The sequence below is a fragment of the Macaca nemestrina genome, chromosome X (genome assembly GCF_043159975.1).
Source record: "Macaca nemestrina isolate mMacNem1 chromosome X, mMacNem.hap1, whole genome shotgun sequence".
In the NCBI taxonomy this organism is placed as follows: Eukaryota; Metazoa; Chordata; class Mammalia; order Primates; family Cercopithecidae; genus Macaca; species Macaca nemestrina.
In genome coordinates this window covers 1,161,133-1,173,783 of record NC_092145.1, presented here as the reverse complement: position 1 = coordinate 1,173,783, position 12,651 = coordinate 1,161,133, and the positions used below count along the sequence as shown (strand labels likewise).

The 12,651-nt window shown below is 42.7% G+C and overlaps 1 protein-coding gene across 4 annotated transcripts in view; it reads right to left on the bottom strand.

Moving 5' to 3' along the window:
- The window catches only part of LOC105468360 (GRB2 associated binding protein 3), a 71,789-nt gene extending 59,357 nt beyond the window's left edge, over nt 1–12,432 (bottom strand). For 2 of the 4 annotated variants that reach the window (XM_011718465.2, XM_011718466.2), the window contains exon 1: nt 12,275–12,399. In XM_011718465.2, the coding sequence (XP_011716767.1) occupies nt 12,275–12,346 (72 nt within the window). In that variant the 5' untranslated portion in view covers nt 12,347–12,399. Of the gene's footprint in view, nt 1–12,274 lie in introns of all 4 variants that reach the window. The other 2 variants (XM_011718468.2, XM_011718467.2) reach the window with 2 other exon arrangements.
- Between the last annotated feature and the right edge of the window lie 219 nt (nt 12,433–12,651).

Sequence of the window (12,651 nt, the reverse complement as noted above, 5' to 3'; positions counted from 1 at the left end):
AAGCTGCCACTGTTGGAAGTGAAAGCCCCCCAAAGTCGGGGTAGAGGAGCACATCCTCCAATATCTTTCTGTGGTACTAGTACTAGCAGTACTAGTAATACAAAATGAATTGGTCACCTTTATTGGCTACTTATGAAGTGCATTACATATAACTCACTACATCCTCACAACAACCCCATGACGCAGGATATTGGTCAAACTTGACAAGAGCAGTTTTGATGGAGTGGTGGAGTAAACACGTGCTTAGGAGTGAATGAGAAATAGAATCTCACCATTTGTAATCCTTAATGAATTAATCAATTTAAGCATTAAGCATTAAGCATCAGTGGCTGCTACAATCACAAAAAGGGAAACAACCAGATATGATTTTCCTCCTAATGGAAGTACAATAATACCATCTAGGAAGGGTTCATTATATTATTCTCTCAGAAAATAACAACATGTTTGAGTGCTGACTGTTATCATCTAGAGCCAAGTGGATCCACATACTGCCATCTTCCAATTTAAAAAGAGTAAAATGCTAGAGTTGAAGTTTTCTTTCTGCTTTTCTGTGGTGTGTATGTATTTTGGTGCTAAGAGTGGTTATTCTCCTGAAAGATCTTAAAGTCTTATATCAGATTCATGACAAAGGTTTAAGGTATTCATCAAATGCAGGGGCAGGGAGAATAAGCCAGGGTTGGACCTGAGTGACCTCTCTGCCATTTAGAGAGCTTGTCCCAAAGCATTTGGCCTGTGGAGGAAACAGTCCAGGGGTTTTTTCCTATTAAGACTTCTAACCAGTACACTTTATCCTCAATCTCACAAATACCTATTGGCAGAACTCATCTAAAACACACACTTCAGGCCCTAAAGATGTAGTCAGCCCTTTGGAAAATTGTTGACTTTGAGTCCATCTCACCACTTGGTTGTATTTCTTTCTTTATTAGGCCTGGGTCTGGTAGCCTGGGTCACTGGTTTTCTGGCTGATACTGCAAATGAATAAATACTTTCCTCCCATTTGCTTCTTTCACTTTTAACTACCATCTCATCTCCTTTCTCTTCCACTGCCATACTTCTTGCTGTCCTTGCTACCCATTTCTTCCTAAACCATTAATATTGGGAATCTGCTTCACTAGAAAGACTCGGAAGCCCCACTTAGACTTCACGCTCAAGTAGCTTTCTCCAATTCAGCTTTTTTAGTGATAAAACAGCTGTTTTGCATCCATCTTCCTTATCTTGTGCCCCTTGTCCATTCCTTCTCTGTGCCCTATCAGTCAGAGCCCTAGGAGGAAAGACGGGTGACTGGCATTACTACTGCAAGGTATTTAGGGTTATCCATCGCTTCTAATGGTCTCTCCTCTTATCTCTTCTCAGTTCTGCTGACACTTTTCCTCTTATTCTCTAACTGTGGTATCTCCCAAAATTCTGCCCTAGGTCCTTTTCCTTCTTACTCATCACACCCTCCTTGGATAGTCTCATCCACCCCCATAACTTTAACTACTTCCTATACCCCAGTAACCACCAAAACTCCATCTGGAGCCCAGGTCCCTCCCCTTGGCTCTAGACAAATTTACCCACGGATACTTCAAACTTGGTATGTGCCAGCATGAATGTACCAGTCTTACTGACTTGCCCCCAAACTGGGTTTTTTCTCCCATGCTCTTGCTCACAGTGTCTGTATGACATAGTCAGTGTCCAAAAAGATGTGGTGTAAAAAATCAATTACAGGCCAGGCACAGTGTAATCCCAGCACTTTGGGAGGCCAAGGCAGGAGGATCACCTGAGGTCAGGAGTTTGAGCCTGGGCAACACGGTGAAGCCCCGTCTCTACTAAAAATACAAAAATTAGCTGGGCGTGGTGGCAGGTGCCTGTAATCCCAGCTTCTCAGGAGGCTGAGGCAGGAGAATTGCTTGAACCTGGGATGGGGAGGTTGCAGTGAGCCGAGACTGCGCCACTGCACTCCAGCCTGGGCAACAGAGTGAGATCCTGTCTCAAAAAAAATAAAAAAGAATCAATTACAAAAATGAATAAATTAAAGATGAAATTCAACAGTAATAATGTAGGTCCTGTTCCTGGGCTTAAGCAAAACACCAATAGCACAAGAACAGACTGGAGAAAAGATAGCTTAGCTGAAACACAGAGGAAAACTAAGTCCGTTTGACAGGAAGCTCAGTGTGAGTCAACGGTGTGGCGTGGCTGCCAGAACAAAGCTAATGGAATCTCCAGCTGCCTTCTCAGAAGCACGATGTCCAGATGAGCAATGATGGTCCTGGAGGAGTTTATTTAGTTCTGGTACCAGTTCAGAGGAAATATACAGGACAGTGAGGGAACTCAGAACTCTGTTCTATCCTAAGGAATGACTGAGTAAACCAGCAACATTTAGGTTGGATATTTGCAGGGCTCTGAAATTGAAAAAGAATTAGAGGTGTTCTGTATATTCTAATGAGGTAACACCAGGACCAATTTCTCGCAGTCAGAACTATCACACGATTATTTGGGTAGCATATTATGTAACCGGTTTCCTGTCATTGGAAGTGTCCAGATAACAAATGACTGGCAAAAATGTGGCCAGCATTGGAGTTGCTGTAATTCATCTTGGGCTAATCACCCTTCTCCACATCCCTACTCCTGCCAAGTTCAAAATCTTTAATTATGCCCTCTCTCACATACCTTATAATTAAGCAATCAACATTTCCCATTGATTATTTCTCTAAAATATTCTCATATTTTCCCTTCTGCTGCATTCACATTAATACCCTGGACTAAGTCACCTTGCATAGGAAAGAAGATTTTTTTAAAAAGGACATCTTCAAATACCATCCCAATCAACCTGACTTCCAGAATCTAAGTGGCAATCTGGAGTAACATTGTCAGTTGTTTTGGCCACCCAGCATCTGCACCTTTTTCTATATTTGGGGAATTCCCAACCTTATAAGTTACTGGGACAGAAGAGACCAACTCCAGTTACAGAAGCAAGAAATGACGGATCCTTTCTTTTCCGATCTCCCTTACTATGAAGGTACAGAGTCTGATCGTCTTTCCTGACAGTTTAACCTCAAGACTGTTTCTGCAGATCCCACAACAGTACTTTTTATCTGCCTAATTAAATCATCATCTAGTTACCTGAAATGACATGCTCACTGAAGATAAGGTTTTAGGGGAGTGGGGAGTGGGAGCCCAGTGTCAAAAATTAAAGTTTTTATTAAAGATATATGATTTTAAAAAACAAAGCTTCTCAGTACCATGCCCTGAAACTCATTAACAGAAGCTGTTTTTACATATTTATACCATACTTAAAGTATACTCATGTCATCCATGTGTATTGCAGCACTATTCACAATAGCCAAGCTACAGAATCAACGTAAGTGTCCATTAATGGATGAATGGAAAAAGAAAATGTGGTACCTACACACAATGGAATACAATTCATCCATAAAAAAGAATGAAATCCTGTCATTCACAGCAACACAGATGGAACTGGAGGTTATTATATTAAGTGAAATGAGCCAGGCACAAAAAGACACATTTCACATGGTCTCAATCATATGTGGGGAATAAAAAACTTGATGCCATGGACGCAGAGAATAGAACAATAGATACCACAGACTGGGAAGGGGAGGGGGTGAATGAAGAGAGGTTAGTTAATGGGTACAAATGTACAGTTACATAGAAGGAAGAAGTTTTAATGTGTAATAGCAGAGTAGGGGGATTATACTTAGCACATATAAATGATAAATACTTAAGGTGATGAATACCCCAAACAGCATGACTTGATCATTATACATTCTATGCATGTAGCAAACATACGTACACCATAAATATACAAAATATGGCCGGGCGCAGTGACTCACGCCTGTAATCCCAGCACTTTGGGAGGCTGAGGCAGACGGATCGCCTGAGGTCAGGAGTTTGAAACCAGCCTGACCAACACGGAGAAACCCTGTCTCTACTAAAAATACAAAATTAGCCGGGCATGGTGGCGCATGCCTTTAATCCCAGCTACTTGGGAGACTGAGGCAGGAGAATTGCTTGAACTCAGGAGGCGGAGTTGCGGTGAGCCGAGATCGTGCCATTGCACTCCAACCTGGGCAACAAGAGTGAAACTCCATCTTCATATGTATATATATATATATATATATATATATATATATACACACACACACACACACACACACACACACACACACATACATATATATATATATAGTATCAATAAAAGAAAAAAAGATGAACTGAACTCTGGCCACTGACATGGAGACAATTCTAGGATAAATTTTTTAATGAACGGAGTAATGTACAGAACATTCTGTATCTTTTGTGTTAGAAAAGGAGGAATAAGAAGTTGTATATGTATTTCCTTGTGTTCATATGAAGAAATACTGAAAAGATTAAAGAAAAAAATTTTAAAAATTGTTATTTGAGGGGTAAGGGTAAAAATAGGGTGGAGGAAGGCAGAGGTGGAAGGAGTTTTCATTAAACATTTAAAATATATTTTTAAATTTTTGAAACATGACTGCATTGCCTATTCGATAGCAATTTTTTTTTTTTTTTTGAGACAGAGTCTTGCTCTGTCGCCCAGGCTGGGGTGCAGTGGCCGGATCTCAGCTCACTGCAAGCTCCGCCTCCCGGGTTTAGACCATTCTCCTGCCTCAGCCTCCCGAGTAGCTGGGACTACAGGCGCCCGCCACCTCGCCCGGCTAGTTTTTTGTATTCTTTAGTAGAGACGGGGTTTCACCGTGTTAGCCAGGATGGTCTCGATCTCCTGACCTCGTGATCCGCCCGTCTCGGCCTCCCAAAGTGCTGGGATTACAGGCTTGAGCCACCGCGCCCGGCCTTCGATAGCAATTTTTAAAACTAAGGCAAAAGTAGAAGAATTGACAGGAAGATCAACAGAACTGCCCCAAAACAGACCCAAAGAAAGATTTAAGATTTAGGTTACATTTAAGATAATTTTCTAGAAACAGAAATATAAATAGCTTTTATACTTGAAGAGATGTTCAACCTCACTCAGAAAGAAATTTAATTAAAACAAGATGCCATTTATCATCTATTGATTTTTCAAAGATAAAAACATTTAATAGTACACTATATTTGAGTGGGTGCAGGAGGACAAGCACTTTCATACTCTGTTGCTGAGAGTAAAAATTGGCATTATACATTTACATGCACTTCGACTCAGCAATTCAACTTCTAACAGTTTTTTTTACAAGCATAATTGCACATAACCACAAAGACCAATGTACGAAGATATTCACCGCAGTATTGTTTACAGCAGCATGAGACTGGAAACAAGAGAAGTTCTATCACAGTATCTCCACATAGTGAAATATTATGAAGCTGTTATGGACTGATACAGACCAATCTCCAAAATACATTAATAAGAAAGGAGGTTACAAAATAGTGAGTATAGTGTACTACCATTTGTGCAAAAAATGGGGAAGTATATGTGCTTGTATATGCATGGAATATATCTGGAAGGAAAATCAAGAAACTTGTCTCAGAGAAGAAATATAAGGGGTCTCCACTTCTAGGAATGTAAAACGATGCAAAGAACATCCTTCCCACTATGACGAGAAAAGCTGGACAAAACACAAAATCTTCATTTTATTAAGCCTGTCAGAGAGTGGAGGTCACAAGGCACCCAAGTGATCTGACTTCCAAAGAGGGATGACAATCCCTTCCCACAGTATATAGGGCTCATGGAGGAGATCCCTCCCTTAGTGGTAATCCTAAGTACAGAGACTTCCAGTTGCTGAGGTAGCCCACGACCCAGAAAACAAGCTACCTGTATAGCCAACCCAGGTCCCTGGCATTCCTCTTCACCATAACAGGAAACAGTCTCCTATAATTAAAGTGGATATCTATAAACAGGATTCTCATTTAAGCTGAAGGAATTCACTGTTCAATCTGGAACAGAATATCCCCCCTCTTGGCACCACTTGGACCCATTTGGGCCAAATTCATGGTGGTGGAGGACTGTCCTGTGCATTGTAGAATATTTAGCAGCATCCCTGGCCTCTGCCTACTAGAGAATGCATCCACAGAGATATGGTTTGGCTGTGTCTCCACGCAAACCTCATCTTGAATTGTAGCTCCCATAATTCCCACGTGTTGTGGGAGGGACCCAGTGGGAGATAACTGAATCATGGGGGTGGGCCTTTCCCATGCTATTCTCATGATAGCAAATAAGTCTCACAAGATCTGATGGTTTTATAAAGGGGAGTTTCCCTGCACAAATTCTTTCTCTTGTCTGCTGCCATGTGAGACTTGCCTTTCACCTTCCGCCATGATTGTGAAGCCTCCCCCGCCACATGGAACTTTGAGTCCATTAAACCTCCTTCTTTTGTAAAATGCCCAGTCTCTGGTATGTCTGTATTAGCAGTGTAAAAACAGACTAACATATGTGGTGTACTAGTCCGTTCTCACACTGCCATGAAGACATACCCAAGACTGGGTAATTTATAAAGGAAAAAGGTTGGGCCGGGCGTGGTGGGGCTCATGCCTGTAATCCCAGCACTTTGGGAGGCCAAGGTGGGCTAGATCCCTTGAGGTCAGGGGTTCAAGACCAGCCTGGCCAATATGGTGAAACCTGTCTCTACTAAAAATACAAAAATTAACCAGGCATGGTGGCAGGTGCCTGTAATCCCACCTACTCGGGAGGCTGAGGCAGGAGAATTGCTTGAACCCAGGAGGCAGAGGTTGCAGTGAGCTAAGGTTGTGTCACTGCACTCCAGCCTGGGAGACAACGTAAGACTCAGTCTCAGAAAAACAAGGAAGACTGTAGCATTAAATGCTTATATTAGAAAATAAGAAAGGTCTCAAATCAGTAATTTAAGTTTCCTCCCTAAGGAACTAGATAAAGAAGTGATTAAATTAAACCCAATGCAATCAAAAGGAGGAAAATAATAAAGATAAGAGGATAAATTAACGAAATAGAGAAAAGCCTTGAAAGACACTAATGACACTCATTCAAGAAGATATGGATAACCCAAATAGCCCTATATCTATTAAAGAAATAAAATTTGGCCGGGCACAGTGGCTCATGCCTGTAATCCTAGCACTTTGGGAGGCCGAGGCGGGTGGATCACCTGAGGTCAGGAGTTCGAGACCAGCCTGGCCAACATGGCGAAACCCTGTCTCTACCAAAAATAAAAAAATTAGCTAGGCGTGGTGGCGGGCACCTGTCATCCCAGCTACCCAGCAGGCTGAAGCTGGAGAATCTCTTGAACCCAGGAGGTGGAGGTTGCAGCAAGCCAAGATCGTTCCACTGCACTCCAGCCTGGGTGACAAGAGTGAAACTCCATCTCAAAAAAAAAAAAAAAAGACAAGAAAGAAAATTTGTAGTTGATTGCCTTCCCAAAAAGAAAAGTATAGGCCCAGATGTTTTCAATGGTGAGTTCTACCAAACATTTAAGGAGGAAGGAATACCAATTCTACACAACATCTTTCAGAAAATACAAGAAGAGGGAGAACTTCTGATTTCATTTTATGATGCCAGCATTACGCTAATATCAAAACCAAAGATAGTATAAAAAAGGAAAACTGCAGACCAATATCCCCCATGGACAGAGACACAAATATCTTCAGCAAAACTATCAGCAAAGCAAATCCAGAAACATATGAAAAGAATAATATGTTACAACCAACTGAAGTTTATTCCAGAAGTTTAAGGTTGGTTCAACATTCAAAATCAAGCAGCATAATTCACCATAGTAACAGACTAAAAAATAAAAAACATATCATCATTTTTATAGATGCAGGAAATGCAACAAAATCCCACTCATGAGAAGAAGCCTCAGGAAACTAGCAATATGGGGGAACTTCCTCAATTTGGTAAAAGGTGCCTACAAAAAGCCTACAGCTAACATACTTAAAAGGTGAAAAATGGAATGCTTTCCCTCTAAAATCAAGAAAAAGTCAAGGATGTCTGCTCTCGTCATTTCTATGCAACATTTATAGTATTGCAGGTTGCAACTACAGATAAGGCTATTAGAACTAATAAGTGAGTTTAGCAAGGCTATGGGATATGAGGCCAGTGAAATCAATTGACAAACCAATTCTAAAATTGTTATAGAAAAACAAGGGACCTAAAATAGCCAAAACAACTCTGAGAAAGAAAAAGTCTGAGCGCTAAAATAACCTGATTTCAAGAATTACTGTAAAGCTACAGTCATTAGTCATTAAACAGCATGTTGTTGGCATAGAACAAATAGATCAATGGAACAGACTAGAGAATCCAGAAATAGATCTACATGGATATGGTAAATGGATTTTTTTTTTTTTGAGACAATTTTGCTCTTGTCGCCCAGGCTGGAGTGCAATGCTGTCATCTCAGCTCACTGCAACCTCCACCTCCCGGGTTCAAGCAATTCTCCTGCCTCAGCCTCCCAAGTAGCTGGGATTACAGGCGCCCACCACAAATTTGTAAAAATACAAATTTTTTGTATTTTTAGTAGATACAGAGTTTCAGCGTGTTGGCCAGGCTGGTCTCGAATTCCTGACCTTAGGTGATCCTCCAGCCTCAGACTCCCAAAGTGCTGGGATTATAGGAGTGAGCCACTGTGCCCTTCAGGTAAATTGATTTTTGATGATGTTTCAAAAGTAAATAATGGAATAAAGGAAGTCTACTCAATAAATAGTACTGGAACAAATGAAATTGGTATGCAAGGAAAGAAACCAGGATATAAACCTCACAGCTTTTATAAAATTTACTCAAAATGGATCATAGATCTAAATATAAAATGTAAATATATAAAACTTTCAGAGACCAGGTGCATTGGCTCACACCTATAATCCCAGCACTTTAGAAGGCCAAGGTGGAAGGATCGCTTGAGGCCAAGAGTTGGAGACCAGCCTGTGGGCAACATGGAGAAATCCTGTCCTCTCTACAAAAAATACAACAATTAGCAGTGTGTGGTGGGGAGCAGCTATAGTACCAGCTGCTCAGGAGACTGAAGTGGGAGGATCACTTGAGCCCGAGAAGTCAAGGCTGCAGTGAGCCATGACTATGCCACTGCACTCCAGCCTGGGTGACAAAGTGAGACCCTGTCTCGAAAAGGAAAAAAAACAAAACAAAACTTATAGAAAAAACAGAAGAAAATCTTCAGGATCTTAGGCTAGATGAAGAGTTGTTAGATTTGACATTAAATCCATGATTCATAAAATAAAAATTGTATTGGGGATTTCATTAAAATTTTTAAATTTTAGTTCTTCAAAAGAGAATGAAAAGACAAAAACTATGGGCTGCTAGAAAATATTTGCAAATTAAATATGCAACAAAGAACCTATATCCAGGGACAAAAACAGTGCCTGGCTCTTGTCATTGTTTTGAAAACTAAATGAGTTAATACAAGTTCTTAGTGTAGTGCCAGGCACATATAAACACTCAATAAAAGTGAACTATTATAGCTTTATTATCACTGTTATTATAGGATTCTTTAAAATTGATAAAATAGATGCAAGCCAAATGTTCACCAATAGAGAAATTGTTATATTATATGTATTACAAGGAATATTTGACAATGCTTTAAAGAACGAAGTAAATCTATATGTACTAACCTGGAAAGGTGTCCACAATTTTTGTGAACAAAGCAAATTGCAGGACAGATAGTATAATATGATCCCAGTTGTGCAAAAAGAAAATTATATATTTTCTGAAAAATTTTGTAGAATGGTACTCACTAAACGGCTAACAGTTGTTATCCCTGGGTTGGGGAGTATGGAATAAGGAGGAGAGCAAAGGGAAAGTAGGGGGTAGGGGAAATATAAAGGGGGTCTTCATGTTTCATTCTATTTATTAACATAAGAATATATTTATTGTGAAACAAAACATACAAATGAAAATAATTATCTTTTAAAAGACCAATGATAAAAAATAACTTTCTGATTGTCTTCACTGATGGATTCAAGTGGATGAAGTACAAGCCTACTTTGGACTGAAAGGTTTGCCTAAAAACTGCCTGAGCTTCCATTTGTAATAGCAAACATTGATGGAGTGCTGCTTGCTGGCCTGACAGCACGAAGAACTGAGTTATTGTCCTGGTTGTGCCAATAACTAGTTTTGCTATGTTATTATTATAAATGTTAAACTATAAACTGTAATCAAGTCTTTTTTTTCTGTCTTCCCAGCCTGTAACACAGGGCCTAGTTCGGAGTTAGCGCTCCATTAACAGGAGGGAGTGACAGGAATTGAATTTAAGCAGCTGCAACAGCCCTGTCCAGGCCCCGTCGAAGTGACACATGATCACCATCTAGTGGTAAAAAGGATTCCTGCAAAATTTAGCTATGAAAGGAAAAAGAATTCTTTCTGTGGTGTGTTCCAGGGACAGATGCCAGTCAGCAAAAAAAGCATTGACTATCTATGATCTTTCTTAGAGAGAGTTCCCAACCATCAAGGTTTATGTCTTGGAGTGTTGGTAAGATGACACCTAGGTACTCTTGTGTCTTAAGTCTGGTCCCTGCCCCATCATCACATGCCCCACATATCTCTAAGTTGCACGGTGTCCACTCCTGCCACATCCCCTACAGGAATGAACCACATGTGATAATAGGCACACACACCCACGCCTTTCCAAAGTTGATGAAATACTAATAAACTTCCCTAAGCCAGTCTGTTTAAGATACAAAAAAAGACTGGGGAATAAAATACTCTATAATCTTTGCCCTCCAGGTCCACCATCTTTCTGTATCATCTACTAAAACTCTATAGTGAACCTTTAAAATGTCTGTCATTCCAAAGGACAACAAGGAAACCCATCTTGAGCCAACATTTCAAGCACTGCTGTGTGACAAAAGCCTCACCCGCTCATGCAGGTGATGGGAGCAGGTTTTCTTCTCTTGCCTCCTTTGAGTAGCTTCACAGTTAAGGAAGCAGCTGGATAATGCAGAGGCCAAGAGATATTGGACCCTGTGCTTATGGACTCCTGGACTCAAAAGCAAATGATGCAGGGACACACTGGCACTTAGAGAAATCTCAGTATTTATACACCCCTGATATTCACATGCTAAATAGAACAACCTTCCTCTAAAATTCTGTTCTGCAGAACAAACAACAAAAATCTTTTCAAAGACCCTTAAGAGAGAAACAAACACTGTCTAGCCTGGGGTGAATGGGGAAAGAAGGTTTGAGCAACTCTATGTTCAGGAAAATCTCCTGCCACATATTCTGGAAGTATTCATACATTATTAAAGTCGTTTTATAATCCCATCTCTTGAACTTCCACACAATATGTGCCTCATTTATGTGGGAACAAAAACAGTTGTGAAATTTGGCCAAAAGAGGACAGCAGTTTGAGAGCATTGTATAGACAAGAGCACAAGGCTGAACCACATTTGGGGTGGGCTGCTTTGGATGAGCGCAGACATGGGCGAGTTTGTTCCTACCACCGTGCAGTGAAGTTGCAGAGAAATTAGGAATTAAGAACAAGATGATTCCATCCAGCTACTCCCAGCCTAAAAAAAGCAAGAAGGCCTAATATCTATTTATATGCAACTCCCTGGGGACTGAAGTGGTTCTTCCTAATGGCTGAAAAATACTGAGTAGCAATCAGGTCTTTAAGCAGAATGTTTTTAAAACCTTATCGTGAGGACGCTGATGGAGATAACGAACTTTTGAGGTGTCGATAGCACATCTTAAAACAGTAATGGAATATGTTGGAAGATATGCTCTTCCAAGTATTCCTAATTTCATACTAGTAAAAGTCAATTGTCCTGCTGGCACTATAAAAGCGCAGTGTCAGCATTAAGAAGAAGCTGAAACGGGTTACACGATGAGAAACGAGTTACACTGTGTAGGGTTCCAGACAGCAGTGTCCGATGACAGCTACAAGAGCAGCACTCCGCACTCCTTATGGTCCTGGGGGAATGCAGGCAACTCCCCTCCGGCTGTCAGTCTCCCTATGCCCTGCCGCGTCCCCCTCGCAGGGCAATGGGTGTCAGAGCCACCCCCGCCAAAGAAAGGGGCACGCTTTCGAGATGTCACCCTGGCCGCTCCTGCACGGAGACTGGTGCCTGAGGTTTCAGCCCCAACCCGCCTCCCTCCGCTAGAGTTAGCGGCGGTCTGGAGTCCCTGAGACCCGCGGGCAGGCGCCACCTGGTCTCTGGCCCGCTGCCTAGCACAGCGGCGACGCTGGCTCGACGTGCGATTTCGCTTTCTGTCCATCGGCCTCGCCCGCAGTCCCGGCGCTGGGAGCGGCTGCGCCTGGCGCGCCCAGAGCCCCGCGGCTTCCCCGCTGCCGCCCCGCGGGCGGGTGCCACGGGAAGCGAAGGCCGGGCGGGTGGCGGCGCCCCTACTCACGTAGCGCTGTAGCTTCCTCTCGGGGGGCGACTTAACGAGCCAGCCGGTGCACACTGCGTCGCCCGCACTCATCGTGGCCGCCGCCGCCGCTTCCTCCAGCTGGGCCAGCCGCCCGCGGCAGAAGGAAGTCGAGCCAAGGATGCCGGCGGGGCGGGCCCAGCGCCCGCCCGCCCAGCGCCGCCCCGAGCGGCCGCTGCGACCCCCGCCTCCGGCCGCTGCGGCCCCCGGGGAGGGAACCGACGGCTCCCGCCACCCAAGACGGCGAGAAAAGCAGGCAGCGAAGCCTGGGAAGCCCCTTCGAGCAAGTGCAGCGCCGCCAGCGGCTGTGCCCAGGGGAGCCTATGCAGCAGGGCGCCTGCCACTCTCACCCAGGGTCA